The 13341-nt window shown below is 42.6% G+C and overlaps 1 protein-coding gene across 7 annotated transcripts in view; it reads left to right on the top strand.

Annotated features, from left to right (window-relative positions):
• Positions 1 to 13341, top strand: part of EP400 (E1A binding protein p400) — a 157402-nt gene that overhangs the window by 113850 nt on the left and 30211 nt on the right. For all 7 annotated transcript variants that reach the window (XM_075832945.1, XM_075832935.1, XM_075832928.1 and 4 more), the window contains 2 exons: positions 1805 to 1941; positions 11011 to 11067. In XM_075832945.1, coding sequence (XP_075689060.1) covers positions 1805 to 1941; positions 11011 to 11067 — 194 coding nt within the window. The remainder of the gene's footprint in view (positions 1 to 1804; positions 1942 to 11010; positions 11068 to 13341) is intronic.

The following is a 13341-nucleotide window of genomic DNA, read 5'->3' as shown; positions in this document are numbered from 1 at the left end:
GGTTCCACCGCATAATCCGCCGCGGAATTATTCCTGCCGTCGGCACTAAGATTCCTCCCATTGACTTTAATGGGAGGTACTGGCGGAATCCGCCCGAAGATCGACATAAATCAGCTAGCGAGAAAAAGAAGCGCCCGACTCCCATGGAAATGAATGAGAGGCGGAAATTGCGGATTCCGCCGCAAAAATTCTGCCGTGTGAACAGGCCCAAAGTGTTGGTAAAGGAGTCATGTTGTGCGTTGTATTTACTTTATGTTTAATCTAATCATATTAATGATTTTTAAAATCCAGTATACAATATATTTTTATTTTCAGTTGTACAATTTGATATAAGAAAAAAAAACAACATAAAAAAAACAACATAAAAAAAGCTCTGGGTGTCTATCACATTATGCAAAGCATTGCAATAAAATTGGACACGCAGAGTAAACGACCAATTCTCAATTACCAACTCATTGGAAATAATGTAAAACAGATGTGCATATAACTGAGGGCATGGCCTAATCCTGTACAGTTACTTCTAGCATCCTTATATTTTACAGCAGTTAGGTATATTATTTCTCCATTATAATATAACAGCTATTTTATTTAGGATAAGATGCCAATGGTAAATGAAGCGTCATAAATTAAACCATGCCTGCTATTAAAATCTGTAAAAAATCTTTAGCCTTTCTGTATAAAAAAAAAGAAGAAACTCTATCCGAAAATTCATGTTTATATGGTGTTTCCAGTGAAGGGAGATAAAACTCTTAAACTGAATGTGTCATGTATTTAATTTCAGTTTCATTATTAGATGCATTATAAGTCTGTAGAAGATAAAAAATGTGGTTGTTCTCTTTTGTTATACCCTTTTAGCTATTTATGTTTTTTTTATAAAAATTGCCCTGATGGCAGCCATATTGTAGACACATATTATTTTTCCTGTATTGTCTGTATAGACATTGCAGCAGGGTGTGTACACTTTATGGCAACTGGAATTAATGGGAGTTCAAAGATAGAGAAATGTCATAGATTATCACAGTATCCAGTGAGTGATGGAATACAGCCCCCGCCCCCAAATACCAGAAACTGACGGGCGATAGTGACATAAAAAAACGTGTCGATACTAAAAACCTGATTTAAATAATGTGTCATTTTTTGGTGATACATGCTCTTAGTCACTACCTATCGATAGATTTAAAGGGGTATTCTGTTTTTTATTTTTTTTTATTTATTTTCTTTATAGAATAGAAAACAATACAGTTTTCTAATATGTATATATTTAAAATTCTGCTCATGTACTTTTTAATGCAGTTGATACAGTAGAATGGTATAGCCATTGGATCAGTTCCGTGTAATACATACATCACTAAACATGCATCACTCATGTGACCTCCCACATCACCTGACCACTGGTATTCATTTAGCAACCCACATCACCTGACCACTGGTATTCATTTAGCAACCCACACAACACACATCCATGGGCAAACTGTAGAGGACTAATGGTGGAATAATGATTATTGTGGTCCGCTATAGAAGCTGTAATGGCTACCACTTCTTGTTACTTTTGCAAAAATTTGAGAGAACAAACGGTTGATATGAAGAAATAACTAAACATAATTTAATAAAATCTTGAGGGGAAAAAAGCAGCTCAAGAGATTATACTTTTTATATAGTTACTTGCGGTTCATCAATTTTAGGTTTACATCCTATTAAATATTGTTGTAAAATGGTCCTGGACAACACAATGTGAAACTTTATACCAGTTACAGTGGTCCTCCACAAAGTTATATTGATCACTAATTCAGTCTTTTATTTTTAGACTAAGAACAGTCGCCCTCTCCGGACCAGTCAGATCTATGCCCAGGATGAAGGGGTGACACACACTCAGCTATACATCAACCGCTTTGAGCTGATGAAAATGACAGCAGGAAAGAGGAGCCCACCCATTAAGCCACTGTAAGGATTTTTGTGGGAAACTAAAGCTTAGGCACCAATCACATTACATTTTGTCCCTACATGTATACTCCAGGAAAAGCACCTGTTGTATACGTTAAACGAAGGCTGTGACGGGTGCCTAACAGTGGCATCTGTCACTCATAGACTATTATGGAATATGTTTAACCTATACGTCATGAATTCTCATGACCTTTTCAAGATGTATAAGTTAAATAGATTGTCACGGCCATGGGGTATGTGGACCCACTAGGCTGCTCTGCCATAGTAAAGTAGCAGCTGGTCAAACTGACTGGAGTGATAGCAGGTGAAGGAGTAGATGGAGCAGCAACAGAATCAAGATCCAAACATGTGCCAATAGAATTAACAGCTTGTAGAAGCTGATCCTGTCGTACTCGGAGGACACGCATGTCCACTTGCATTAATTGGATCGGCGTCTTGGATTGACTAGCGGGATCCATGGCCTGAGCAAACTGTCGCAGCTATGGATTATGTGGACCCACCGGGTCGCTCCACCATAGTGGAGTAGCAGCTGGTCAAACAAAATGTCCATGAGAGTCACTAGGGCGAGAGTACCTGTATTGCTGGCTTGTGTTGGATAATCAGAAGCAAGCTGGTGCCGGACTATCGGGAGCTGGCTTGTGCCAGACTATCGGGAGCTGGCTTGTGCCGGACTATCGGGAGCTGGCTTGTGCCGGACTATCGGGAGCTGGCTTGGGCCGGACTATCGGGAGCTGGCTTGGGCCGGACTATCGGGAGCTGGCTTGCGCCGGACTATCGGGAGCTGGCTTGCGCCGGACTATCTGGAGCTGGCTTGCGCCGGACTATCGGGAGCTGGCTTGTGCCAGACTATCGGAGCTGGCTTGTGCCGGACTATCGGGAGCTGGCTTGTGCCGGACTATCGGGAGCTGGCTTGTGCCGGCTGGATAACTGGACTTTTCTCAGATACAGGACACAGGAACTGTAGTCGTCACGGACACTTGACTTGGCACAGACACTGGACTTGAACACAGAAATCGTCTCGGACACTGGACTGGAAGACAGAAGTCTTCTCGGACAATGGACTTGGCAAGGACACCGGACACAGATGGTGAAGTCATCTTGGACACTTGACTTGAACACAGAAGTCGTCTCGGACACTTGACTTGAACACAGAAGTCGTCTCAGACAATGTACTTGGCAAGTACACCGGACACAGGTATTGGATACGGAATACAGGAAACCGGATACAGATAGGGAACCTATAGAATAGTATATAAATGCAAAAAAGCCAAGGTCTGAACATGTAGGACCCCTAGATAGTGGTAATGGGGAGTTAGTCACAGGGGATCAAGAGAAGGCAGTGTTACTAAATGGGTTCTTCAGCTCTGTATATACAACAGTAGAAAGAGCAGCTGATGTAGCCGCTGCCAGTGCTGTTAATATATCAGTTGATATACTGAATTGGATGAATGTAGATATGGTCCAACCTAAATTAAATTAAATAAATGTACACAAGGCCCCGGGACCAGATGGGTTACACCCTAGAGTTCTTAAAGAGCTTAGTTCAGTTATTTCTGTCCCCCTCTTCATAATATTTAGAGATTCCATAGTGACTGGTATAGTGCCAAGGGACTGGCGCAGGGCAAATGTGGTGCCTATTTTCAAAAAGGGCTCTAGGTCTTCCCCGGGTAATTATAGACCAGTAAGCTTAACATCCATCGTGGAGAAAATGTTTGAGGGGCTATTGAGGGACTATATACAGGATTATGTGACAAAAAAATAGTATTACAAGTGACAACCAGCACGGTTTTACTAAGGACAGAAGCTGTCAAACCAACCTGATTTGTTTTTATGTTTTTATGAAGAGGTGAGCAGAAGCCTAGACAGAGGGGCCGCTGTGGATATAGTGTTTTTGGACTTTGCAAAGTCATTTGACACGGTCCCTCATAGACGTCTAATGGGTAAATTAAGGACTATAGGTTTAGAAAGTATCGTTTGTAATTGGATTGAAAAATTGGCTCAAGGACCGTATCCAGAGAGTTGTGGTCAATGATTTCTACTCTGAATGGTCCCCGGTTATAAGTGGTGTACCCCAGGGTTCCATGCTGGGACCACTATTATTCAACTTATTTATTAAAGATCTAGAGGATGGGATTAATAGCACTATTTCCATTTTTGAAGATGACACCAAGCTATGTAATATAGTTCAGTCTATGGAAGATGTTCGTGAATTGCAAGTGGATTTAAACAAACTAGGTGTTTGGGCGTCCACTTAGCAAATGAGGTTTAAAGAGGCTCTGTCACCACATTATAAGTGCCCTATCTCCTACATAATGAGATCGGCGCTGTAATGTAGATTACAGCAGTGTTTTTTTATTTACAAAAACTATCTATTTTCACCAAGTTATGAGAGATTTTAGCTTTATGCTAATGACTTTCTTAATGCCCAACTGGGCGTGTTTTTACTTTTGACCAAGTGGGCGTTGTGGAGAGAAGTGTATGACGCTGACGAATCAGCGTCATACACTTCTCTGCATTCATTTACTCTGCATATAGTGATCCTGCGTTGTTCACTATGTGCAGTCACATACAGACACATTAACGTTACTGAAGCATCTTGACAGTAAATAGACATCGCGTCTCTTTAATGTAGATAAATGTAAAGTTATGCACCTGGGTATGAACAACCTGCATGCATCATATGTCCTAGAGGGAAATATACTGGAAGAGTTACTTGTTGAGAAGGATCTGGGTGTACTTGTAAATCATAAACTAAATAACAGCATGCAATGTCAATCAGCTGCTTCAAGGGCCAGCAAGATATTGTCGTGTATTAAAAGAGGCATGGACTCGCGGGACAGGGATGTAATTTTACCACTTTACAAAGCATTAGTGAAGCCTCATCTAGAATATGCAGTTCAGTTCTGGGCTCCAGTTCATAGAAAGGATGCCCTGGAGTTAGAAAAAATATAAAGAAGAGCAACGAAACTAATAAGGGGCACGGAGAATCTAAGTTATGAGGAAAGATTAAAGAACTAAACCTATTTAGCCTTGAAAAAAGACGACTAAGGGGGGACATGATTAACTTATATAAATATATTAATGGCACATACAAAAAATATGGTGAAATCCTGTTCCATGTAAAACCCCCTCAAAAAACAAGTTTCAACCTACAGTGGCAACAAGCCTTCTTTACTGTGAGAACGGTGAATCTATGGAATAGTCTACCGCAGGAGCTGGTCACAGTAGGGACAGTAGATGGCTTTAAAAAAGGCTTAGATAATTTCTTAGAAAAAAAAATATAAGCTCTTATGTGTAGAAATGTTTTACTTCCCTTTTCCCATCCCTTGGTTGAACTTGATGGACTTGTGTCTTTTTTCAACCGTACAAACTATGTAACTATGTAACCTTTGCAGGAAAAACACTGGGAAGACACAACATTGCTCAGGCACTGGGAAAAGGGGCAGGATTCCTTTTATGGGCCAGGGTGCTCAGGAATAGGTTGGGGATAATTTTACTAGTGTACGCGCCGGCCCTTTAAGACTTGGCACGAGCGGACACAACCTATGGAACAGCCGGAGAGCGAAACCAGAGAGCAGAGCGCGCTGGCATCCCTGGGAAGGGAGACTCTGGCAAATAGACACTTTCCTGCGGTTACGGCCACTGCTAAGAGGGTGATGACAGCTGTCCGCGGCTGTGGGCGTTACAGTACCCCCCTTATGCCCCTCTTCTTAGGACCAGAGAGTAGGAGGAATTTTTTTTATGAGAGCTGGAGTATCCACATATTCTTCTGGCTCCCAAGACCACGCCGCTGGACCAAAACCCTTCCAATCTACCTGGTAGAACGTCTTCCCTCCTACCTTATTGTAGTCCAGGATCTCCTTTAGCTCGAAGACATCGGATGCACCACTGGGAGTAATTGCAGAGCCAGGAGATTTACTGTATCGGTTCAGGACCACAGGAGGGACACATGGAAAGAGTTGGGAATATTGAGAGTCGGAGGTAGCCGTAGCTTGTAAGACACAGGGTTGATTTGTTGTAAAATTTCAAGGGGACCAAGAAATCTGGGTGCGAATTTGTAGAAGCGGATTTTCAGACAAATCATTTTTGAAGATAACCAGACTTTGACTCCGGGAAGAAATATTTCACTGTCTGCAGGATCTCGACTTGGTTTGCTGCCAGTTGTGAAGAAAGCTTCTGAAAGAAGAATTGGCTGCAGACACTTGAGATGTAGCTGGTACAGGAAGAGGAACATGTGGAAGTTTACACAGGGCTCTCCAGAATTTAGACGTAAATTGTACACCCCGGTCAGACATGATATGGAGAGGTAGTCCGTGTTGACTAAAAATATGTTGAACAAATTTGCCAGACAAGGAGCCGTGGGAAGGCCAGACAGAGGGACAAAATGTGCCATCTTAGAAAAACGATACACCACGACCCAGACAGTGGTACATCCAGCAGAAGGAGGAAGGTCAGTAATATAATCCATGGCAATATGTTGCTAGGGACCATCAGGAACAGGCAGAGGTTGGAGTAAACCAGCAAGCTTGGAATGGGTAGCCTTGTTTTTGGCACAGTTGGTACAAGATGAGACATAGTCCACAACATCTTTAGGCAGCGTGGGCCACCAGGAATGGCACAAAATAAAGTCCAGAGTCTTACGGACACCAGAGTACCCAGGAAACTTGGAATTATGACCCCAGATCAGAATTTTTTTTCTGTCAACTGGACAAACAAAAATGTTTCCAGGAGGAATGTTTCCAATCTGCAGAGGGTTAACAGAAATAATCCTAGAAGGGTCAATAATATGTTGAGTGTCCTCTTCTGAGTCATCTGTCTCAAACGACCGAGACAGTGCATCTGACTTTATATTTTTATCAGCAGGACGGAAGTGAAGTAGGGACTGGAATCTGGCAAGGAACAGTGACCATCTGGCTTGACGAGGGTTCAGTCGTTGTGCAGACTGTAAATAAGTGAGGTTCTTTTGATCGGTGTAGATTATAATAGGATGAGCAGCCCCCTCTAGCAGGTGCTTCCACTATGCTAAGGCTAATTTGACGGCCAGTAACTCACGATCCCCAATGGAGTAGTTACGCTCTGCAGGAGAAAAGAGTTTAGAGAAGAAGCCACAGGATACTGCCGTACCCTTGGAGTTTCTTTGAGAAAGAAGTGCTTTAGGACCAATGAAAGAAGCATCAACCGCCAACGAGAACTGCCAAAACACATCAGGATGGTAAAGAATGGAAGCTAAAGTGAAGGCTCTCTTGAGGTTTGTGAATGCCTCAGTGGTCCAGACCTTAGCGTTCACTCCCTTCTTGGTGAGAGCTATGATTGGAGCAGTAAGAGAAGAGAAGTTTGGGATAAACTGACGGTAGAAATGAGCGAAACCAAGAAATCTCTGTATGGCACGGAGACCATGTGGACGTGACCACTCTAAGATGGACTTCACTTTCTCCAGATCCATTGATCTGAGATTATATAGCCCAGAAAGGGCAAGGATTTATTTTTGAATATGCTCTTTTCGAGTTTGGCGTAGAGGTTATCCCCCTTTAACCGCGACAGGACTTGGCGAATATGCTTCCGATGCTTCATCCGATCTGGTGAGTCAAGATGTCATCCAGATATACCACCACAGAGACATACCGTAGATCCCGCAAGATGCCGTTTACGAATTCCTTGAACACAGCTGGAGCGTTACACAGTCCAAAGTGCATCACAAAATATTCGTAGTGTCCATCTTGGGTGTTGAATGCAAATTTCCATTTGTCACCTTTGCAGATACGGATCAAGTTATAAGCCCCGCGTAGATCCAGCTTTGTGAAAATCTTGACCCCACGAATTCTGTCGAAGAGCTCAGAGATTATGTAAAGGATCTGCCAGACACAACTTCTGTGTCAACGCCCATAGGTAATCAGTCTGCACCTGCTTCTATGTCTGTGAGACTGACTCCATCTTCCATCACTTAGGATGGCAGGCTTAGGAGTGGGAGAGCCTATCACAGCTTGGCCAGACGGAGCTAGCTCCCGCCCTCTGTCTATTTATACCTGCCTTTCCTGTTCCTCCTTTGCTTGTGATTCTTCTCTGTTGGTTTCCTGGCCCTGCTGCAGCTTCTTGAACTACTGATCCTCTGCTTGTGATTGACCTTGGCTTTACTGACCATTCTTCTGCTCTGCGTTTTTGTACCTCGCTCATCTCCTGGTTTGACTCGGCTCGTTCACCTCGCTTGTTGCTCACGGTGTTCCCGTGGGCAACTTCCCCATTTCCCTGGCTTCTTTGTACCTTTGTCTGTTTGTCTGTCGTGCACCTATTGAGTGTAGGGACCGTCGCCCAGTTGTACCCCGTCGCCTAAGGCGGGTCGTTGCAAGTAGGCAGGGACTGAGTGGCGGGTAGATTAGGGCTCACTTGTCTGTTTCCCTACCCCGACATTACAGATTAGCAGCAAGGGGTATTTGTTCTTGACAGTGATTTGGTTTAAACCACGGTAGTCGATACATGGCCAGAGGGATCCATCTTTCTTTTCTACGAAGAAGAATCCAGCTCCGGCTGGAGAAGTAGACTTCCTGATAAACCCCCTCTCGAGATTCTCCTTGACATATGCCGACATGGCTTGGGTTTCAGGCAGGGAGAGGATAAACCTGTCCACGAGGAGGTGAAGCTTCATGGAGCAATTTGATTGGACAATCGTAAGGACGATGGGGAGGAAGGACCTCCGCCTCCCTCTTGCTGAAGACATCTGCAAAACAGGCATTTTGTGGAGGTAGACCAGAGAGTGACTAAGGCATCGGGGACAGAACAGGACGAACCTGAGGCAGGCAGCGAAGAAGACATCGGGATCCCCACTGGAGAACCTTTCTGTGATTCCAGTCGAGGACATAAGCATGTTGGCGAAGCCATGGCCATCCCAGCAGGATAGGGTTAATAGCTTTTGGCGGGACATAAAAAGCTATTTGTTCCGAGTGAAGAACTCCCACTTGCAACTTCAGAGGTTTAGTGATGGAAAGAATTCGATCTGGCAGAGGTTGACCATTCACTGAAGCAACCACCAGAGGTCTCTCCAGAGGAAGTGTGCTCAAGTGGAGATAGTCTACTACTAAGGCCTGTTGCATGAAATTCGCAGCAGCTCCAGAATCCAGATAAGCAGAAATAGAGTGGGATTCTTCACCAGAGGAGATTTCACCGGAATTGATAGTTTGGGAGAGAATTTTGCATTTGGCATTGATCCACCTTGAATAGTCTCTCCTATTAACCCTAGGTTTTGGATTTTCCTGGCTTCTGGGGACATTGACGCACAAAATTACTCTTGTGGCCACAGTACAAACATAATCCTGCTAAAAGTCTGTGCTGCCGCTCCTTGTCAGACAGACTGAGTCTGTCCACCTGCATAGGCTCTTCAGGGGGAAGCAGTAGGGGGTCTCTGGAACTTGGGCGCCAGTCTGTAGGAAATTTTTTCCTGACGAAATTCCAGGGAGCATTCTTGAAACCTCATGTCGATCTGTGTAGCCAGAAGAATTATGGCATCCACGGTTGATGGGAGGCCACGAACCGCCAGCTCATCTTTTATTCGAGGAGTGTGCACGGTGTGTGCACCCTCTCTGCCGAATTGCATTGTATTTTTATTTTGGATGTGGTTTGTTATTTTTGGTCATTTTAATAAAGTTATATAAGAAAGATTGTTATAAAGAATATACTTAATTATATACCTTTATAAAAATTAGATCGTTGGGAGAAAACTGGCTTTTGTTGGCATTTTGCAATGAAGACCTATGGACACATCTAGCATGTACGCCAGGAGTTTTCCTGGTGTACACGCTAAATGAAGGGAAAAAATGTGATGTGAATAGGGCCTTAGATCCCACTTTTCATGTAGTGTGAATTATTTTATAATGTTTGCTAATTTAAAAATACATTTACAGAGAAATTAAACTCTTTATATTTGGTGTTGGAACGGTGTACCATGTCCCCTGTATAGCCATAAGATTAAATAATATATTTGATTGTTTGTAGTCACCACTAGGTGGAGCATACTGCAAAAAGATTTATACAGCTCCCATTGAACTCAATAATCAATCCATCTTCAATAAGCTCCTAACCCCCCGCCCCACTTCCACACCAGTGGCAGCTGCAGGCAGATGGAATTTTATCATTTAAAGAGGCTCTGTCACCAGATTTTGCAACCCCTATCTGCTATTGCAGCAGATAGGCGCTGCAATGTAGATTACAGTAACGTTTTTATTTTAAAAAAACGAGCATTTTTGGCCAAGTTATGACCATTTTTGTAATTATGCAAATGAGGCTTGCAAAAGTCCAAGTGGGTGTGTTTAAAAGTAAAAGTCCAAGTGGGCGTGTATTAGGTGCGTACATCGGGGCGTTTTTAATACTTTTACTAGCTGGGCGCTGTGAAGAGAAGTAACATCCTCTTCTCTTCAGAACGCCCAGCTTCTGACAGTGCAGATCTGTGACGTCACTCACAGGTCCTGCATCGTGACGGCCACATCGGTAGCAGAGGCTACAGTTGATTCTGCAGCAGCATCAGCGTTTGCAGGTAAGATCGACTTACCTGCAAACGCTGATGCTGCTGCAGAATCAACTGTAGCCTCTGGTGCCGATGTGGCCGTCACGATGCAGGACCTGTGAGTGACGTCACAGATCAGCACTGTCAGAAGCTGGGCGTTCTGAAGAGAAGAGGATGTTACTTCTCTTCACAGCGCCCAGCTAGTAAAAGTATTAAAAACGCCCCGATGTACGCACCTAATACACGCCCACTTGGACTTTTACTTTTAAACACACCCACTTGGACTTTTGCAAGCCTCATTTGCATAATTACAAAAATGGTCATAACTTGGCCAAAAATGCTCGTTTTTTAAAAATAAAAACGTTACTGTAATCTACATTGCAGCGCCTATCTGCTGCAATAGCAGATAGGGGTTGCAAAATCTGGTGACAGAGCCTCTTTAACTTTATGGCTAGAAAGTTACAGGACGCTTCCGCAAGAACTCTTAAAAACATGAACTCCTGGAAAGATCACAGCATGTAGTATAATTTTGTTATATATAATATATTTAATATTTTTTCATATTTTACATGCTTCAGCTTGGGAATGAACCCATTTCAGAAAAATCCAAAGCACGCCTCTGTACTTGCCGAAAGGTAATTATCTCAAAGAAATCATCTATATATTATGTAAGGATGATGCTAATGTACCACAATCCTATGTTTATATTGGATATGACCATTATCATTTATTGTTGGGGCAGGATTCACCGGTAATAAATCTTTTACAACTGTCAACTAAGCCCCTATAAAACTTTAAAGACCCCCGGCTTACATGGGGGAAAGGAGGATGCTTGAAAGACATGATCTGTGACATGATGTCGGCAGCCAGTAGCTTACCATTATCTGTTAGCTGCATATAGAGGGAGGCTGGGATAACACATATTATGTCATCAATGCTTTTCTCAAGCCCCAAAGCAGTAAATATGTTTCCAAAAAAAAAGTCAAATAAAAAAAAAGTAACATGTAAAATAAAAGTATAAAAACAAACATGAAATTTAAATATACAGTATTGTGCAAAAGTTTTAGGCAGTTGTGGAAAAATGCTGCAAAGTAAGAATGCTTTCAAAAATAGAAGTGTTAATAGTTTTTGTTATTAATCAACAAAATGCAAGTGAATCAACAGAAGAGAAATCTAAATCAAATCAATATTTAGTGTGACCACCCTTTGCCTTCAAAACAGAGTAATTTTTGCCCGTTTTTCGGGCCGTAAACGGCTGAAAGATCGGAAGCAGAACGCCTCCAAACATCTGCCCATTGATTGCAATGGGAAAACGGCATTCTGTTCCGACGGGCCGTTTGTTTTTCGCGGCCGTTTTGAAAAACGGCCACATAAAAAACGGCCGCAAAAAAGAAGTGCATGTCACTTCTTGAGCCGTTTATGGATCCGTTTTTTTTTTTTTTTTTTAAAAGGCTTTATTTTCAAAACTTTTATTGTACAGCACACGTACAAATATACAGTAAATACCAAACATTCAGAAAGGCATTATTACAGTGAATAAAAGCAATCCAAAGCAGATACATTGCATATACAGGACATAGAAAAATATCATCAGTTAATGCCTAACTGAGACAAACTAACATTCACTCACATTCAAATTTTACCAAATTTATCTGGGCATCTTCTGCTGAGATATAGTTTTTGATGCATGGGTATATATTTGTTCACCAATTGCTTCCAATGTGCCAAGCTCGGACCCTCCGTATCCTTCCAGTCCATAATCAAAATCTTTCTGGCACAGAAAAGAACAAAGCGAAAAAATATCTTGTCATAATGGCTCTATATAACTTCATTCAAAATGTCCAAGAGGCACACTTAAGGGGTAACAAGTCATGGAAATTCAAAGTGTGTATGAAGGAACTCCACTACCTCTGACCAAAAGGGGGCAAATCTGGGACACATCCACATACAATGTATATAAGTACCAACATCCGACTGGCAACGAAGACAACTATTTGAAGTTAATGCTCCCATCCTCTGAAGTCTGACTGGTGTGTAATAGATCCTATGTAAAAACCGAGACTGTATCAGAAAATCCCTAGCACTGACCACTGAATCAAAAAAGGAAAGTTCCACCTCCTTCCAGTCCTCCTCTGCCAAGTCAGGGGCATCCCCTCTCCATCGTATAAATGCGTTGTCAAACGGTCTTTGTCGAAGGGATGTCATTAAGGTGTACACCTGGGTGAGGACCTTTGAAAAATCTGGAGCGCCAAGAACGTCATCCAACCTAGAGAACACCACCTGAGGTGACATAGATCCAAATTGGGCACGCCAAGCATGTCGTAGCTGTAGGTAATAAAAAAAAACCTGTCCCTGAAATATTAAACCTCTCCTGAAGATCTGAAAAGTATACAAAGCCAGCGTCAGCATTAAATACCTGACCCAAGAACTTGACCCCCGACCACATCACCGCTCCCAGTAGTAACTCAAGATGGGACAACCAAGGATTATTCCATAATGGAGTCCTAGGTGAGTATACAGGGACCATAGAGACCCTCAACAGAGCGTGAGCCCCAAGCCACAGCCACTATCCGAAGAGGCAGTGGAATGCAACCTGGGGATTTAAATCTATATAACAAATTTGTAAGACTTTCGTAAGAAGTCATAATTGCACCCACCAGCGTGCAATCACCAGTTGGGAAGCCAAGTAATACATATAAAGATTTGGTGCCGCCATTCCCCCCATACGTTTAGGGGCTTGCAAAAGACTAAGACTGAACCTAGGAATGCCACCCTGCCAATAAAAAGATCGGAGAATACTATCTAGTTGTTTATAAATCTTTTGGGCAACACAACAGGACAGGCACGAAAGAGGTATAAAAATGTAGGTAAATAGATCATTTTAAATAAGTTAATCCTGCCATATAGTG

This window comes from Rhinoderma darwinii, chromosome 1 (assembly GCF_050947455.1).
Source record: "Rhinoderma darwinii isolate aRhiDar2 chromosome 1, aRhiDar2.hap1, whole genome shotgun sequence".
NCBI lineage: Eukaryota > Metazoa > Chordata > Amphibia > Anura > Rhinodermatidae > Rhinoderma > Rhinoderma darwinii.
Note: the sequence above shows the minus strand (reverse complement) of the source record. Positions and strands in the feature narration are given on the sequence as shown.